Source organism: Dromaius novaehollandiae, chromosome 23 (assembly GCF_036370855.1).
Source record: "Dromaius novaehollandiae isolate bDroNov1 chromosome 23, bDroNov1.hap1, whole genome shotgun sequence".
Classification (NCBI taxonomy): Eukaryota; Metazoa; Chordata; class Aves; order Casuariiformes; family Dromaiidae; genus Dromaius; species Dromaius novaehollandiae.
The window spans coordinates 7,581,784-7,600,136 of NC_088120.1; the positions used below are offsets into that span (position 1 = coordinate 7,581,784).

General features: G+C 51.3%; 3 protein-coding genes across 8 annotated transcripts; 1 reads left to right on the forward strand and 2 right to left on the reverse strand.

Annotated features, from left to right (window-relative positions):
- Positions 1-226: 226 nt before the first annotated feature.
- Positions 227-2,245, reverse strand: SH3BGRL3 (SH3 domain binding glutamate rich protein like 3). Its single transcript, XM_026098252.2, has 3 exons — positions 2,096-2,245; positions 1,562-1,729; positions 227-1,149 (listed from the first exon to the last, which is right to left on the reverse strand). Exons 1-3 carry the CDS (start codon positions 2,237-2,239, stop codon positions 1,084-1,086), a joined length of 378 nt encoding a protein of 125 aa, XP_025954037.2. The 5' UTR covers positions 2,240-2,245; the 3' UTR covers positions 227-1,083.
- A 193-nt stretch (positions 2,246-2,438) lies between these two features.
- Positions 2,439-16,797, reverse strand: CEP85 (centrosomal protein 85). Of its 6 annotated transcripts, none has more exons than XM_064525050.1 (14): positions 16,709-16,797; positions 14,655-14,727; positions 13,904-14,056; positions 10,830-11,554; positions 10,040-10,173; positions 9,075-9,192; positions 8,494-8,679; positions 7,944-8,096; positions 7,538-7,692; positions 6,895-7,015; positions 6,348-6,398; positions 6,154-6,261; positions 5,281-5,506; positions 2,439-4,992 (listed from the first exon to the last, which is right to left on the reverse strand). In XM_064525050.1, the coding sequence occupies exons 2-14, from the start codon at positions 14,707-14,709 to the stop codon at positions 4,829-4,831; spliced, it is 2,349 nt and encodes a 782-aa protein (XP_064381120.1). In that variant the 5' UTR covers positions 14,710-14,727; positions 16,709-16,797; the 3' UTR covers positions 2,439-4,828. The 6 variants fall into 6 exon arrangements, with proteins under 6 accessions (XP_064381120.1, XP_064381119.1, XP_025953962.2 ...); XM_064525049.1 differs by lacking the exon at positions 16,709-16,797 and adding an exon at positions 16,520-16,648; XM_026098177.2 differs by lacking the exon at positions 16,709-16,797 and adding an exon at positions 16,002-16,114.
- Positions 16,798-17,416: 619 nt separating this feature from the next.
- On the forward strand, positions 17,417-18,007 carry LOC135330663 (claudin-7-like). The gene has a single exon (XM_064524890.1). It carries the CDS (start codon positions 17,417-17,419, stop codon positions 18,005-18,007), a length of 591 nt encoding a protein of 196 aa, XP_064380960.1.
- Positions 18,008-18,353: the final 346 nt, after the last annotated feature.

Consider the following 18,353-nt stretch of genomic DNA (forward strand, 5'->3'; position numbering starts at 1 on the left):
CAAACTGCTGTTCTTACCACGCACAGGAGAGGTTAACTGTCACTACCGAACTGTAGGATATTCTGGCAAGTCCCGCGAGCCTCCGATTAGCAGCAGCGATCTAAGGAGTTAAGATCTCTATGTCAGGCTGCAGCGATGAGTGCAACTGACTCAGCTCACTACACAGGATGATGTTTAACCTGCAGTCAAAATAGCACCAATTTAAAAGAAACCCACAAATACCAACTTGAAAGGTACAGTGACATTTAATAGCATCTCAGAAGACAACACTGGTTATAAACTTGCTTTTTGGCAGGAAAACAAAATGCACTTGGTCCAGGTTGCAAAAAGCCAACTCAAAAAAGGAAAAATAAGACAGCCGGAGCATCAGCTGTTTTGGAGCAGCCCTGAGCCATTAATGCTCACAGGGGAGTCCTCGCGCCGCATCAGAGCGGAGGGCACTAACGGAGCAGCACGGGCCCCAGCGCTGGGCCCGTCCGTCCCCACCAAAGCAGCCTGTCGAGTGACACAAGCCTTAGGCTCCCAGCCCTGCTCCATGGTGGGCCATCAGACCCCACCTTTGTGCAGTATTTCTGCATCGAATTAAAACAAACCAACAAAAAAATCAACTTAGTTGCCATAATCTCTGCAGTTGAGATGAAAAAGGAAGTGAGGCAGCAGGATTACATTTTTAACAGCAACCGGGAGAAGTGAGAAGTGACACGCAGCCCTAAGCCCTTCCCTTCTAAAGGAGAAGCTCCCCCTGCAGAGAGGGGGGCTGACGGGCAGCGGCACTTCGCACCGCCCGAGAGGCTTTGCTGTTTACAGAGGCACTGGAAGCTGCGTTGTGAGCCAGGCCCAGCTTTCTTCAAAGGCGATGCGCAGCGAGCATCAGACTTTCTTTGGATCCCTCTGAGATGATACCAGGGTTAGGCAGGAGGGAATCGTAGCCAGCTGCAATGAGAGTTTTGGTCATGGGTTTCCCTGTGCTGGGATGCAGGTCACGGTGCCAGGACAGCGCTGACAACCTGGAAGTGAAGGTGGTTGGAGATGAGGGCACTCAGGAATGCAGGTAGAGTCCAGGACCGGAGGGGAATCTGGGGCTCAGGCCAGCTTCAGGAACTCTTGCAGGGTGTTTTGTTCCACTGCTTCCACAAAGAGCTCGTAATCCTGCAGAGAAAAGCCACACGGTTGCCCACAAAGCAAGAAGCGCACAGCCCGAGCACCTGGCGTGCCACCGACTCCCCTCCAGTCAGGCGGCGCAGGATCCCCTGAGCACCCAGCACAAACTGGTTCACAGCTCAGGCGTCAGTCGTTTGCGTGGAACAGCCCCGCGAGACACAGCCCTGCCTCCCACGGGCCACCCAGGTCTCACTTGGATGGTCCCAGCACCATTTTTTTGCAAGCCACTATGCTCTGAGCACGTGATAACCCGTGAGGTGCTTTGTCTGTGCACCTCATCAGAAGTGTGTTTTGAAAGGCATCTTGACACTCCGTTTGTAGGAGGAAAAAAGGAGACAGGATTATTCCCTGTCACCCAAGTTTCACGGTGCCTGTTCCCAGCGCAGAGCGCAAGCCTTACCCCGCAGTAGTGGTCTCCGTTGACGATCTGGGGCGGGATGGCTTTGGGATTGCCTGCCTTGGCCCTCATTTCCTCCCGGAGAGCGTTGTCCTGGGAGATATCCACCAGCTCGTATTTGATATTTTTCCCATCAAGGATTCTGGTCACTTCGCTCTGTTGGGATTTGATCTGGAAGCCGGACGGAAAGGCAGGTTATCGGGAGCTGGGAGCGGGGCTGGAGAGGAGCCCAAAGGTGTGCGCACACCCGGCGTGCCGGAGACGCTCAGTGCAGCACTCGCAGAGTGACCGCTCCTTGTGGGCCACGGTCCAGACTCCGGCTGGCCATGGAGCTCGGCCCTGCGTGGGGGGGACCCAGCACGGGGAGACGAAATGGGGGGAGCAGGGACGGGGCAGTGCCTGAGCAGGGGAAGGGGCGCCGGGAGAGATGCCCGGGAGGGTGAGGGGCGGTCTCGCAGCTCCGCGGCAGGCAGACCCCCACCCCGGGCAGGGAAGAGGGGCCCCGCGGTGCCCAGCCCCGCGCCCATCGCCGCTCACCTCCCGGGAGCCGGTCACCGAGGTGCTGTAGACCTTGAGGGTGCTCATGCTGGATCGCGGCCGCTCCCTGCGCGCAGCCCGGCGGAGGGAGGCTCGGAGGAAGGAGGGAGGGAGGGAGCGGGCGGCCCCGCCGCCGCCCGGCATGTGACTGCGGGGACCAATGGGGCCGGCGGGCCCGGGCATGCGGCATCGGCGGGGCCGCCCCGCCCCGGGGAGCCGCACGGGCCGGGGAGCCGCTGCCTCCGCCGCTCCCGGCCCCCGGCCCCGCACCGCCGCCGAGCCGCAGCCGCCCAGCGCGCTCCCTCCCCGCTCCGCCGCCGCCCACAGACTTGCTTTGCGCGAGTGGAGCAGAGCAGCTTTATTTTATATTCAAAATACTCAGTACAAACAAGTGGGTCAGACAAACGCTCATATAAACAGACCTGCGCTTAACTCGACAAGGGAAAACTCGGCACACGGCAGACCGCGGGGAACCGTACAAACATTAACTGCGCAAGCAGCAGGACGAGGCAGGGGACGCGGTCTTGCCTCCCCGTGTCCTGAACCGCAACCAAAAGCCCAAGACTTCCCCAGCAGGGAGACCGGCAGGCACAGGTAGGGCACAGACTGCCACCTTCACCAGACTGCCACCGTTTTGCAGGAGGGTGGCATGGGAAGGTTTCTCTTCCCTACAGGCAGTAACACATAACCTGAGCACCACGAAAGGTGGGACCTGCTGAGGGCCTCAAAGCCGACACAGCCAGCCCAGCCGCAGGACCCCGCCACAGGGCCGGGGACAGAAATGAGCTCCAAGCATCGGCCAAGATAGGGTTTAACACCACGGTTTTGTTTCCACAGCCGGTTCTCCGTGAGGACAGAGGGCAAATGTGTTCCCACACAGCACCTGGGAATCACATCTCCCACTTACACCCCAACAAGACCATGGGGAAAATGGACGGTGTTAAACAGCACGCTGCCAGCCGCAGGAGAGAGCAACCTTCACAGCCGGTGCTGCTCTCCTCCCCTGTGCCCAGAGCGCTCCCAAAAGCCAGGACAAATGACTTCAAGAAACAGCCTTGGCCCACATTTAACTCGGTATAAGGCAACAGCAGTCTGGGAACAGAAATGCCCAGAAACATAAATAGTCCAGATGCTGAGAGGGCAAGGAACAGGCTAACAGCTAGCTGCCTGACAGAGACACAGCTACACTCCCTCCACGTGCTATGCTGGCGGTACCTTGGGATGGCATACTAACCAATTTGTTGCAACAAACACCTGCAATCACCAGACTTCAAGAACAAAACAGATTTGGTCTTAACTTTTAATACAAAGGAATTATGAAAGCATCCTCACAAAGCTACGGCTCACAAGCCCAGTGTGAACCGGGAGCAACCGAATGGATAGAAGTGTTTCAGCAGTTTTATCCCCTTACTGTATAACTGACTTCTGAGCTTGTGAGACAAGAGATGACAAGCACAAAGTTTTACCCTTAGTACCAAAGCGTCGTCTCAAGCGAGCACTCAGTACTGTAGAGTTGTCACTAAGATTAAAAAGGTTGTGACAAAGAAGGAACCACATCCCAGGTTGATTTATTTAGCAATCCAATTATTTAACAGGGGAGTGGAGAGCTGCCAGAGAATGGGCTAGAACAAAGCCTGAGCAGTCACTGCCTCGCAGGCAGCAGGGAAAGCTCTCAGATCCAGACATCCGTATGATCCCGCTGCAGTTTTGAGACCAGAACAGCCTTCCCCCTAAGGAGCAGCAGGCAGAGAGCCCAGCAGAGGTGTGTGTCTGCTGGCCTGCAGCAGGGTCCCTGCACAGAGGCTCTCTGCAGCTCAGGCAGGGGTTACGCACGTTCAAGGCTCTGCAGGAGTGTTTGCAATGGCTTTGAGGGCTGCTACAAGAAACAGAACAATTCCTCACCCTGCCAGCAGATGCATTAGGCACGAAGCAGTTCGTGGAGAGGAAGTTTCTCTAGCTCATTAAGGCACTTCAGCATCCATCTACTTCCTCTGCAGTCAGAATCATACCCACATTCAGAGTGTTTTCTCAGGGGGATTAAAGATTTAAGGCTTCTAGGGTAACAGTGCTCAAGAGGAGCATTTTCAGAGTCTTTTAGGGTCACTTTATTTCCCAAATTTTGTTGGCTACTGAAAGACTCCAGCTGCATTTACCTGAGCAAAGCAGGTCCTGTTCCACAAATGGCTACCCAAGCATCCAAGTCAGACCTGTGCACACACACATTTGACAAGCCTGTAGCACCTCGAGATAATTAGCAGTAGTGTGAAATCCACAAGTATCCCCTGAACGCTTCTGATGATACTCTGGCCTTACTAGTCGCACAGGATCTGTGCAGAGAATTTATCACAAAGACCAGGGCATACATTTCCTCCTGGTGTTGGTTTAAACTGTCACATTTGCATGTTCAGTATATGACATGCCTGGAGGGCAATGCAGAATTCACCTCCCAGAGTCAGAGACCACACCAGCTCCAGCAAATACAGCACAAACACATTCCACAAGATCAAAGCTACCGCAAAGCCCAGCACCAAAGCCCTGAACGATTCCAGTTAGCCAGTCAGCAGCTAAACACTTCTGGCAATAAACCCCCTGATTTCTCATGGATAAGCCACACATCTTGTACCCAAGCAATGGGATGGTAAAGTGCTGAATAAGTTTTCATTTGTAGGAGCTCTAGTCTCTTAAAGGTTTCAAGTCTTCATTTTCTGTCTTACTTTGGGGAGAGCTTGTTCTTTACTGGGTGATGCAATTGTCTCCCATGTCCTGGGCATATCTGTCAGATATTGCCGTCCTTAACTCCTCCACTTCTTTGTGAAGCTGTTTTACCTCTGTCAGTTTTTTTGCAAGTACATCAGGGCTCAGCAAGTCGTCCTTCTCCTTAGCCGAGTACTGCACAGCTGTGGAGTCAGAGAAGGGAGTTACCTCAGATGGGCAGTTCTGAGCAAGGGTCCCACATATTTGCAAGCGAGCCAGAAAAATTAACACACATTTGCTTGCGACAGAGGTTCTACTTAACATGCAGTTATTACAGCAAAGAAGTATCAGTTTTTAGAGCTTGCTAACCACAAAAGAAGTTCAGAATCTCAGAAAGATAAGCGCCTTATATCTATATAATTTGGATGCTACTTAATTCTACCCCAGCACATGAACCAAAGGTTTGCTATGCCATCGCTCTGCATACTTACAGTGAATGCCCAGGAGCAGGGAGAGATTGGGATCCTTGCCTTGAGCCCTCTGAGTCACAATGCTGTAGACAGACTGCAAGTCCTGCAGACAGCTGGCCAACTCGCCGTGTAACTCCTGGGCGAGGTGGGCTGTGTCGCCGGGGAGCGGCTGGGTGAGCTCTGCCTGCCGGAGGCGCTCCTGCAGGGTCAGGTTCTTCTCAATGAGATCCTGGTTCTGCACGGAAAGCTGAACAAACGGCCACAGCAGATCAGTGGTCACTCGATCCAAAACTATCAGGCTTAAAGCAACTTAAAGCAAATACTTGATGACAACGGGAGCACCAAGGACAGGAGGAACAGGCTGACGTCAGGCTCTCCAGACTCCAGCCAGATGAGCACTACACAAGTGTCAGTCCTACGGGATGTGAGCAGTCAGCTTTCCTGGCTCAGACAGGAAGCACCCAGGACACTGCCCTGGCCCTGCCAAGGCGTGAGGCAACAGAAAAGCTTCCAGGTTGTGCACCAGCCTCTCACCCCGACACGGGCCATCCCTTCCCTCAGGGATTGCCACGGAGCTTGGCTTCCTTTAGGCCTCAGACGGGGGCTCAGTCCCACTCTGTGGCCCAGTTTGGGCACCCGCTCGCTGTGCTGCTGCCCCCCACCGGCCAGCTCGGTGTCCAGCACCACGGCTGGCAGCCCCAGCCGAAGTTTGGGGCAGAAATAGTGTCTTTCTCCTCCTGTTTCTGAGGAGAGGAGAGCTCCTTTCAGAGCACTGACAGGGCAACTGACTGGCAGGAGGCAGGACAGATTGAGCTGCTGACTGCAAATTAAGACAAAGACAATTCATTGTTCAACTGCTGTGCTCTGGCACTCAAAACGTTCCCACGCTCTGACCTCTTTCACAGCAGTCCGGAGCTGCTGCAATGCATTTTCTCTTCTCATCGCCTCCTCTTTCAGAGCTTGGCTTGTCCCCTCTTCCTGAGACACCTGTTCTTCCAGGCTCTGGAACAGACCATGAGAAAGCAGTAAGTCTAACTCATCTTATAGCAAATTATGAAGTTCTAGATCCCTCCCCAGCAGCCTCTCACCTTTACTTGCAAGGACAACTGTTCCATCTTCTTCTGCTGTTTGTCTGCAATCTGTAATCAAAAGTAGAGGCCACTAAGAATAAGCCACACAGATTCTTTCAGCAATACGAACAGGATTTCTCCTTCAGCAGGACAGTTTCCCCTCTCCTCCTCTCTCTCTCTCTCTCCTGCCCACTTACTGCTTAAATTACTGTTTGTTAGCAGAGAACGTAGATGCCCTGATGAAAGGCATCTAATGAACGGCATCATTATAAATATCAGCTATGAAAAGATGAGAAGTTACATTCTTGTCGTTTTCCTCTCCTTTTCTGCATTCTGCAACTTCACTCCAGTGAAGTGTTCAGTGATTACTCTAGGACTGCATGGTTACCACACCAAAAACAGCTCTTAAAACCCCTCAGTTTGCAATGCTAGAAACAGCTCTTTCAGTGCAACTGTGACTGCCTACTAATGCGAAAGTCCTTGATTTCATTTTAGTGCCTGATGTGACCCAGTGGAAGGAAAAGTGTGGTAACTCCACACCATTCCCAGCTGGGAGGGCTGTTACCTTCCTGAGGCAGTCGCATTCTTTCTTCAGAGAATCATTTTCTACTTTCTGTTTCTCCCCGTCATGGGCAGGGGGTCCTCTCTCTGTGTTCTTTACACACTGCTGCATCTTGTCCTGCAAGCTGAAATTAGCAGAACATCATGAGAAAAGCAGCTTTATTTGGGGTGTTTCCCCCTCATTAGACAACAGGGGAAGGTGAAAGACTTCCATAGCAGAAGACATCACTGTTGCCCTGTTCACATCCCACCTTGCGAAGTGCAAGGGCCGCAAAGGAGGGATTTCCACCCCCTGACACAACCCTGCCCATTGTACTGGCATGTTTGCAGCAACACTACGATTGCAGGTTGCATAGTCCCGTTGTGCAAGGAGCTACAGTTGAAAGCAATAACCAGAGGACACAGACAAACCTAGACGACAAATATAGGTCTCCTTCCTTCCAGACACCTGGATCTGCTCCCCTCCTTTCAACTCTTTGCATGCAGAATTTGAACACAGTGTTTTGGTGAATGCTCACATAATCATAGCAAACCCAAGGTAACCCAGTTCTGACAGGTGGAACAGCGGCTGTGCTGAATGATCACTGCTCTGGTGCTGTGACTCCTTCCGTGCTAACATGAAGCTCAGTCTAATCCTTCAGACTTACCTGCGCACAGAAGAAAGAAGCTCCAGTTCTTTGCGTTTTTGGGTTTCTAGCTGCACCTCTTGCTCCCTGAAGGCAGCCCGGACATCTCCGAGCTGTGTTTCCAGTGCCAGCACTGTTTCCTGCAGAGCAGTATTCTTCAGGTCGGATTCCTTCAGCTGCAACAAAGATCATCACATCACTTTAAAGCCCTCCCAGGTGTTTCACCACACACATTTCAACTCCATTCACAACACAGGTTTCTCTATCCACCTGACAATTCTCAGCTGTAGCTCAGAACACTCCTCCTTCCAAAAGGGCACACTGCAACTTTACTTGTGCAGCTGCCCAGGGGATTATTTGCAGCTGTAGAAAAGCCACCTGAGCAAACATCTAAAGAGTTATCATCACCCCTGAGAAAGAGTTTTACCTTCTGACTCTGTTTCTGGTGGTCCTCAAGAGTTGGCAGATCAGCCAGGTATCGTTCGAGGGTCTCAATTCTCTGTTGTCTCTCCCTGTTTTGCTCAGATTCCTTCTGGCATTTCTTTTTCAGATTATTAATGTGTTTGTCTCTTCCCTTTACCTGCAAAGACAGTTATATAAAACTTCATTTTCTAATCTAAATGTTGTCCATTCTTCAGTCCTCTGTATGCCCATTCATTTATCTGTCTGTACAGCACTCATCACCAAAATACAAGATCATTTTACCTCAGCAGCATTTCTACTCACTTAGCCTAACACAGGCTTCTTCTCTGGCTAAAAGAAGAGGTATTAAAGTACTTCTAACTGCAGGAGGGAGGTTTTTGCTTATAAACCAAAGTGCTCTACAGGGATAGAAAATACCTGCAATAACATCTCACCATAGAAAACTTTCATTTGCCTATGCATTATGTCAGCATCTATATTCTTGTACATGTGTGTGGGGGGGGGGGGGGGGGGGGGAAAGATACCTCCACATCTCTAGAGCAATGGGATCCTACCCTTTCTTCCTGTTTCTTTAATTCCTCTGCATGTTTCTGCATAGTTTCCTTCAGCGTCTCCCGGATCAGCTTTGCATCCACCTCTGCAGCAGCCAGTTTTCTCTCCAATTCAATCTTCTCTTTACTGAGGGATTCAGTCTTCTCTGTGAACTGCGCTCGGAGAAAGGTGTTCTCCCGTTGCAGCTCCTGCAGAGAGAGACAGCCTGTGAATTCTGTCTGTCAAAGCTAACAGTTAGTTACAAACTGACACTAAGCAGCCGACTTGTCTCAGAGCTGTGCTCTCAGTCATCATAACTCCCCAATATCATTCTGCTCATCTTACGCACTCTGGTATCTGGAACAGCTCTTGTCAGTGCTGTCAGACATTTGCATCGCTAGCACAGCTTCTCAACAAACCTAAGTAGTTCAGGGCTTGAAATCTCGAGAGTCACAGAGGATCTCAGAGATGACATAACTGGGACCACAAGCAAGGGATAATCTTATTCTGTATGGCCCTCTAGTCAGGAAATACCTCATCAGATATGTTAGGGCCAGTGGGTTCAATACGTATTTCCCACTGATATCCCATTGCACCTGATTACCTGCATTCTCAACACATAGACATCTCCATAGGGTGCTGGACAGCCAAGCAGGGCACTGTGAACCTGCAGTTCACTTTCCCGAACTTTCTGCTCCAACTGGGAAATGTGCTGTCTTTGCCTGTAAAAAACAGATAGACTGTTCTCAAATGCACACCTGTTTTTAAGACTGGTAGGGAGCAATAAAATATGAACAGCGCCACCACAACTTTTGAATTAGTACTACACATGAGGAATGGCGACAAGCACAATAGAAAGACAACTCTAACTCAGAACTGGCCTGCAGAGAAATAATCCAGATGATGTCTGGCTTTGCACTTTTACAGCTCTGTATAAACCTTCCTTCCCTCTTGTCCTTCAAAAAATGCTCCTCCCCAGATAGTGATGCTTAAAACATATGGCCTTGCGCGCTTTGGAGTACTCTAGCTTGACTGCAGAGCAGACGGGTAAAATGCACAGACATCAGAAGGCTCAAAATGAGCAAGTGGAGAAAAAAATATACAGTCCAAATGCTGAAGGCAGTTCTCCATTATCACTTTTTCAAAAAGCTTACAGACCGCTAGCATTAGATATAAGAAGTGTTGTTTGCCAGCCCAAACTCACTAAGAACAAGTTTATTATAAAGGTCTCCAAGAGCTCCCCAAAATTTCTCAAGCAAACAGGCAGCAGTTTCAAGATTTCAGATGTGGGATGTGAATGAAATTTTTATCCATTATAAAACAGAGAAAAGCATAACCAAAATTCATTTGAATCTTTTCGGATCCCACTTCTGAGGGGATGGGAAGAGCGCTTGTGGAAAAAATGGACCATACTCAAAGGTATCTACGTTCTTCTTTATGGCAAAAGACCCTCAAATGGGTAAAAGGGTCTTTGAGAGAAGAGCTTTCCTTTGTGTTTTCATAACCCTCCCTCTTCCAAAACAAAATACCCTGCAGTCCTTAACCCACACTTCAGTATCAACCTCTCACCTGTCAATGATGAGCTCCTTCTCCTTGAGGAGGTTTTCATTGGAGTTCAGGATATTGATCCACTGGGTTGGATCAGCTGAAGGCAACGAAGGAGAATACATCGAGGGATGGTGGCAGGCAGCTCCATTTTGTAACTGAAAGAGGAGACAAAATAAGGAGGGAGAGGTTTAGGCTCCACAGAGGTAATTGCAACACTGCTAAAGCTATTTTGCACACTGTGTGCTCATCTGCATGCCAGCACATAGCTATTTCAGTCTGTGCCGATGTCCAAGAACAAGTAACTTTGCCCAAGCACAACTGGAGATTAACGAATAATTTTAGATCACTGTGCTGTCTCACTGGAAACAATTTGTCTCCATTAGCATACAGCTGGTGGGAGGTGATAAACAAACTGCTTCTATCTACTAAATTGCAGTTAATTTTATGTATTTTTTCAGAAAGCCCTTTTCCTATCTCTACATACAGAATAAAATTATCCTATGAAGTAAACTGTTAACAACTTCTTGCCGTATGTTTCTTTTGCAGTTTCTGGTGGACAGGATATTTCGCCTCTTGATCTGAACTACTGTGCAGCGCTGTAACATTATACAGGGCTGCTCTACATAAGCAGTACGACAAATGATACCTGTGACGTGGCTTGCTGCAAAAACAGGTCATTAAGAAACTTTCAGCATAAGACAAGGAGAAGCATGAGACATTTTCCCCTTGCTTCATAAGCCCACAGCAATGATTCATGACTGAAAAGAGAGGAACGGTTTCAGACTGATACATCACACAAGCAGCTCCCTACCTGCATTTGCTCTATTTGCAATCGCACGTTCTCCAACTGTTGTTTCCAAGCACTGAGTTCACAGACCCTCTCATGCGGGTGCAGCGTGCAGCTTTCTTGCATCCATGCTCGAGACGGAGGAGTTACAGATTTTGAAAAGACACTGTTGGCCTGGAGTCCTGCTGGCATCAGCCGGCTCCCGTTTGGCCACGTCCCATTCCGGGGCTCACAGACTCCGTTAGCCCCTGCTGCTTGCTTACTCTCTGGCAGCACTTTATAATGATCCTTTCCTGCCTCAGTCGTCCCGGAGTTCAGATTGAACTTCTGGAACCTGTGCAGAGGGTCAGCGCAGAAACTATCCAGAAAGAGAGACTGATTAAAGGTACGCTCAATGGCAGGGGTGTCAAACTTCCAAGCATCTTCCATTCTCATGTGATCAGAAGCAGGATGCCAGGGCTGCTCAAAACCATTTTCCCCTGAAGCCCCACAGAGATGCAAGAGATCTCCGGGTGGCACCTGGGATGACTTCCCAGCGTTAAAGTCTCCATTTCTCATGAGTCCCGAGTGTTCAGAAGCAGATCCTGGCACAGCAGGTTTTGAAGTATTCTGTGAACAGCTCTGTTCTCCTGCTGAGCAGAGTTTGGAGGGTGAGGCACCCAATGTAGAAGGCATAACATGGGCTGTTGGGATGGTCACTTGGGTTTTGATGGGCTGGAATGAGGAACCGTTACTGGAGTTGCAAAAGTCTAGGGAAAGAAGAAGTGAGATGCTTTAATCATGATCCTGAAAATATTCTGACCTAAACCACCACTTCTCTGCTGAACAGCTCTCCTGAAGAGCTTTAAAAAGCAATTCTTGTCCCCCGAACATCTCCTCCTAAGCAGCAGTAGCTGACATACAGCAGCAGGACGAAGGCATATCTGTGCTCTCCCTCACTACAAAGTTCAGGAGCCCGTTGACATTTTCCTACCAGAGTAAACCGCAGAGAAAATCCAAGTTACAGCTCAGTACACATTTTTAACCCTTTGCTTTTAAGCTACTCTTCTATATTATAATCTTCAATCAATAAGGCTATCTTTCTGCTTGTTTAAAAACCACAGCCTTTAAATTGAATAAAAAGACTGAGACTTACTCAACTGAACACTGAGTCCTTGATTCTGTTCTGCCCGTCCCACAGCTCAGCGACTCTGAACTGTAACCAAAGCTAACTGGAACCTTTACTAAGCCCATGATGAGCTTCAAACACAGCTGAACACTACATCACCGAGCAGTTGACCTTTGAACTCCTCCAGGACACTACAGCAAGAGCTTTTTCTAGAGGCTGGAGTAATGGCTCTTGCCTTACTGCCACAGGAAATGAGAGCGAGCACAGCACGCACACCACAACGTGAGTCTGTCCTGTCAGCCACACACCAAACCTGGCTACATGGAAATACAGAGTTATTCTTAGTAAGTCTCAGATTTCAATACAGCAACAGCAAGAGCTGAGAAAGGCAAACACTGAAATGCCTGTTCCTTCTCCTCCTCCTGACACATTGTACAACCCATTAAATTCAGGTTTCTCACAGATACCCAAACTTGTTTTCTTCATGCCTTTGGCTAAAGGCCCATCCCCACATGATGTTTCTCTAATCCAACAGCAGGACAACAAGGTCACGTTTCCCATGTGTTTGTAACCTCAAAGCATTGCTACAAGGAGGAATAAACGGCTACAGTTTGAATACAACAGACAAGACTCTGCAAAGACCATCAGACTGCTGGAAAGCTATCAGGATAAAGGCACAGATCCTATCTTCAAAAAGACTCTGCAAAGACCACCAAACTGCTGGAGAGCTATCAGAATAAAGGCACAGATCCTATCTTCAAAAATTAACAGGAGAGGCAGAAAATCTCAGACATTGCTTGGCTCTGCCTAGGAACTCCTCCATACAGCGAACACACTGCCACCAAGCAGTCACAAAACATTCACCCTGGCAAACACAGGAGAAAGTACATTTAGGAGCTGAAAATAAAATTGTATAGCCCAGGATCACTACGGAGGAACCCGAGTTCTCTGACCAGCAAGCCACACACAGATGCTGGAATCAGTTCCTTGAATGTGGGTAGGGTCACTGCAATGACATTTATAACTAATGTACGGACTTAAAAGTCAGTACGGTTCAGCCAACTGTCAGGGATGCAATACAGCCTAAGCTCTTAGGAACAAGGCTGCAACATGCAAACATTCAGAAGGGCAATTTCTCAAAGAACAGTCACCACCCCCCTGCTCTCAACATGCGACTGGATGTTTTATTATCCTAAGAGAGGCTAGATGTGACTTACACATGCACTCTAATAATGTTTGTTTGTTGCAATGTGTGTTGTAAGATTTGTTTGAAAGCCTTCATTTCAACTCCCATGGTGTTAAGAACTACAGCTCATTCGAAACACACAGTACAGCTTGTGAAATGCATTAAGGTGTGAAGTGCATTGTATTAAGGAAAACACAAACTTCCTCACTGCTGAAAGGAAAATCGGTATTGTTCCATGCCACCTTCACGAACGACGATGAAAATACAGGTAGAAAGGAATGCTGGGACAAGCAAGTGCACATGATGTGCCTTAACTGAGTGCAATGCTCAAGCCTTATTCAGTGAAAAGTACATAGCTTTAACAGAGGTAAGACATGTGCAAAGGACACTGATTTGAATTCTCTAGAGGCACCTATAAATAATTAAAAAAAAAAAAGGAGAAAAAAAAAAAGAGCGCACCCAACAGACTTGCTGATAAATCACTTGTAGGTCAATATTAAACAGCAAATCACTAAGATGGCTCTTTTAGTTGGTTAAAAATGCTAACTATGAACTGAAAACTGAACCACAGTTTAGAGAAACAGCAAGTCCCTTAGTCACTTATTTACATATCAGGCAGCATATCTGTGTATTGAGGCACTAGTTTTGAAGTAGTCTCAAAACATCATTACAAATTCTGCTCTCTTCAAGTTTTACATTCGGGGGTTCAATAACATTGGGCTATTTAATGGTTTGTTGGTCTTTCAAAGAAAATGTAAATAAAATCCTTCAATGTTACTGTGTGATAACATGTTCATAATTCACCTTCTGCGCTGTCCGAGCAGGAGGTCCCAATGCCTGCATCCCCACTATCAGCCACACTGGAACAGCGACTGATCCGACTCTGGAACTTCGCAGACAACATAGGTGTTTTCCAGTCAGTCTCCAAAAAATGACTCTTCTGACTGGTACTGGCCTCTAGAGAGAAAAAGCCCATGATATTTATGTTTCAGCCACCAAGGCTAAAGCCACCTCCTGCTGCTGAAAAGCCTTTTAATATACCTAATTAAGCCATAAATAATTATCCTTGCTACCTAGAAACAAACTGATCCTTGGTGGACTCTCCATACTGTTGCTCAGGAAATGACTTTTCTTTTGCAAGAGGAAATGGGAGCAAGCATAGGGAAGCCAAATAACAGCAGGAGATTGAAAGTCAGTCTTCTTGTGGAAGTCAGCATGCAAGAGCAGTAAATTGTACTCCTACTGACAAGTTAGGTGATATTACACTAAACTGATGCTCTGGTACTCAAACAAAAAAGAGCAGCAGTATTGGTACACAGCAATAATGGTAATGGCAGAGATGCGTTTTCACATTAACCATTAAAAACTCCTCCCAACTCATCAGCTATCAGTCAAGAGATGTGTCTACTAGCAAGTGATTCTCGTGATTCTCTGCCTCTGGATACTCATGCAATTGTTTTGTTTTGCAGGAACAAGACTTCCCCCCCCCCCCCCCCCCCCTCCCGCTATAAAAGCTTTCGGCAAAGCATAGCTTTAAAGAAAAGACTGTCCTTACCTGATGGATTGATCTGCTGGAGCCTCAGGTCTGGATGTTTCTCAAGAGCAGCCATCTTACCTATTCCAGTCAACTAGAGGACAGTAAATAAAAATCATATTTTAAATCAATATAAACCAAACCCTGTTGCCACTAAACAAGCAAAGAGCAGACATAGATCAGCTAGGCTTCATTCAAGGGACTCATCTTAAAACAGTATTTCGTATTTAATCAGCATCTCCTCCTGAAGCTACCTCTTTCATTCCCGCAGGATGCATACTTAAGTATTAAATCAATACTTTAAAAAGTGCAGTTGTAGGTTTTCTTCATGCCTGAGAAAGGAGAAGAGTTCCTGTTTGTAACATTCTTCAGGTATGCAGCTGTTCAGCAGAGCCTTTCAAATGGGGCATGCGTTTTACCCATTATAGTTATTTATAGAGCATCAGTCACCATGGTATCTACACACTGCTTCCATGTCTATAGAGACTAAAAATTTCCCTTTAAAAGTCTTAACATTAAGAGAGTTCATTTCTGCCCTCTGTAGAGGTCACTGGGCAACTACATCCAGAAATGCAGTAATTCAAAACAGCACTGCTGTACCATAAATGGCAATCATTATCTATCCAGAGCTTTGGTTTACTCTGCTTATCAGAGTACCTCAGACAGTGAATTTTCTGCCACTGACACAAATAGAATTTACAGCTCTCAGTCTTCACTGTGAAAATTCAAGGCATCTCTCCTCTCCACCAGTCAAATCCTAAATGCTCATTTGCCAGCCCTTTGGAAGCCATTCATACTTAGAAAACATACATATACAGATTTTACAACAGCCACAGGATTAGACATTGGGAATGCAATAGGCTAGATAGAGAATGAAACAGTAGTGGCATTTTACTCATCTAGCAAGGCACTAAGACATAGCTTTTAGCTAAATATAGTGCTTATTACGTTTTTACTTAGGTATGTTTCTGAAATCACGGAGATTAAATCTCAGTCTCCAACATACAGTCAGAGAGTTTCGACAGGGAAATTCAGGTGCACACTGTTGAAATAGAAGAGACAAAACAACCAAAGCATTCACCTCTCACTCAGCACCACCCTCTCGCAGACACCCACTGTCCCCTTTCGACAGCATGCACACTATCCTTTAAACCACCCGCTTACAGCAGTGGGCGTAGGGCAAATCCTGCAGACAGGGTGGGAAGGGAGACGTTCGTGTGCAAAATGAGAGAAACAGAGGAGGAAAACGAAGGGCAGAGACGGATCACAAAGAGAAGGGGAGCAGCGGAGCACGGATGGAGAGGAAGAGTGTGGAGCGATGTGACACAACCGCAGGGGGCTGGGGTGGAGGTGGGGGCAGTGACTCACCCCTAGGGGAGGTTATCTGCTCCTAGGAGAGAGACAGTTCGGCCTCGGGGGCGGGGGGAGAACAATGAACTGGTCCGAGAGGGAGATGAGGGAAGGGGGGAAGGCAGCTTCACCTCGAGGAGAGGGCAGCCTGAGCCCAGGGAGGGGGCAGAGACCGGTCCTGAGGGGGAGGAGAGGGACCCCAGGGGCCTGGGGGGGGGGCCAGAGACTGGTCCCTGAGGGGGAGGAGAGGGACCCCAGGGGCCTGGGGGGGGGGGGGCAGAGACTGGTCCCTGAGGGGGAGGAGAGGGACCCCAGGGGCCTGGGGGGGGGGGGGCAGAGACTGGTCCCTGAGGGGGAGGAGAGGGACCCCAGGGGCCTGGGGGGGGGGGCAGAGACTGGTGCCTGAAGGAGGGGGGACCCCAAGGGCTGAGAGGAGGCAGAGCGACTTGCCCGGGGGGGCGGGCTGACCCCAATGGCCTGGGATGGGCGGAGCCCAAAGGGCAGCGCCTGGTCCCTGAGGGGGAAGAGACGCTCACCTGCCCCGGGCGGGGGCGAAAGATGGTCTCAAAGGGCTGAAGGAGGGAAACACCGGGAGAAGCTCTGCCCCGAGACGGAGCCCGTCCCCGGCGGCGAGGCCCAGGGCGGGCCGGGTCCCCGGCGGGCGGGCGGGCGGGCGGGAGGGCGCGCACGGCCCGGCCCGGCCCGGCCCGGCCCGGCCCCCTCACCTGGCTCCGCCGCGGCGCTCGCGCTGCCCCCGCGCGCCGCGACCGTTACAGCCGCGCGGGGCGGGGGGAAGGGGGAGGGGGAGGCGCCACGCTCCCTTCCCTCGCCCGTAGCCTATCGGACGCGCCGGCCCCTCCCACACCCCTCCCTCATTGGCTCGCCGGCAATGCCCATCCCCGCCCCAGAGCTTCGTGGGGGCAGCGACGGCTGCTGGGAGAGGAAAACTGTCCGCAGCCGCCACCCGTAGACCGCGCAGGGAGGGAGCGTGCCTGAATGAGCGGCGCGGGCAGCGTTCCCTCTTGCTAAGCCACGCCCCACTACCTGAAACCACGCCCTCCGCTGTTTTGGCCACGCCCCTTCCTGGCTGCACCCCCCCCCCCCCAAGGCGCCTGCGCAGTGCTGCCCCCGCGCTGCGGGGGGAAGATGGAGGGCGCGGAGTTTTGCCCCCCCCCCACATGTTGCCCCACATGTTTCCTCGCACATTTACCCACATGTTGCCCCACATGTTGCCCCAAGCGGTTCCCCACACGCCCCCCCTGCCCCAGCCTGCCGTGGCGGGGTGGCCGCCCTCCCTCACGCCTCAGCCCGCCGAGCCGGCAAGGCCGGCGCTGCCCTTGGCAGCCCCTCGTCACGCCTGGCTGGGGACGGGCCCGGCCGCCGGCGCGCCGCGGGGTCACCTTCCCTCTGCCTCGCTCGGAGAGGCGGCGGCCATGGGGACCGTGTCGCTGGCGTCGGGGCTGGCGGTGGCCCCCATGGGCTGGGTGCTGCTGCTGGCGGCCACGGCGGCCCCGCGGTGGCGGGAGCTGCCCGAGCGGCCCGGCTACCCCCGCGACGTCTCCTTCAGCGAGGGCCTCTGGGAGAGCTGCGTGGAGGTGCTGGCCCGGCCCGGCGCCGCCTGCCGCCCGCTGCCCGAGGAGGCCGCCCGCCTCTGGCCCTTGCGGGCGGCCGCCGTGGGCTCGCTGCTGCTGGGCGCCCTGGCCTACGTCCTGGCCGTGCTGGCGGCGCGCTGCTGGGCCCCGCCGCCCCGGCCCGGCCTGGCCGCCGCCGCCGGGCTGCTGCTGACGCTGGCGGGCGCCCTGTACCTGGGCGCCGCCTCCTACGCGGCCCACCGGCTGCTGGAGGACCTGGCCAGCCCCCAGACCCCGCCGGCCGAGCGCTTCCGCCCCGGCGCCTGCCTCTACCTGGGCTGGAGCGGCGGCGGCGCCGAGGTGCTGGCCGGCGTCTGCCTCGCCGCCAATTGCCGGAGGAAGAGGGAGGCCGGCGCCGGGCCGGCGGCTGCCCCGTACGAGGTGGATTACTGAGGCACTGGCTCCAGCATCGCAGGGTCGATGGGGCTCTCCGCCGGGCAATCGTCACGTCTTGGCCTCCCGCAGCCCTCCGTCCTGCGCCGGAGCACTCGGACTGCGTCCGGGGTGGAAGAGGTGGGTCCGTTCCCATCGCTGCTGGTGATTTTTCACTTGGGAGCAAGCGGGGGGTCTGCGCTGCCTTGGCCGTTACCTGATCGTGCTTTAATCCTTACCCGGGTTTCACCTCCTGCCGCTGCAGCTGAATGGGCGCGCAGGCTAAATAAAGGCACCTACGCATCCAGCTGTGGCACATCTGTAAGGGGCAGGGGGGTGCAGAGGGGAGGCAGGACCCACCCAACCT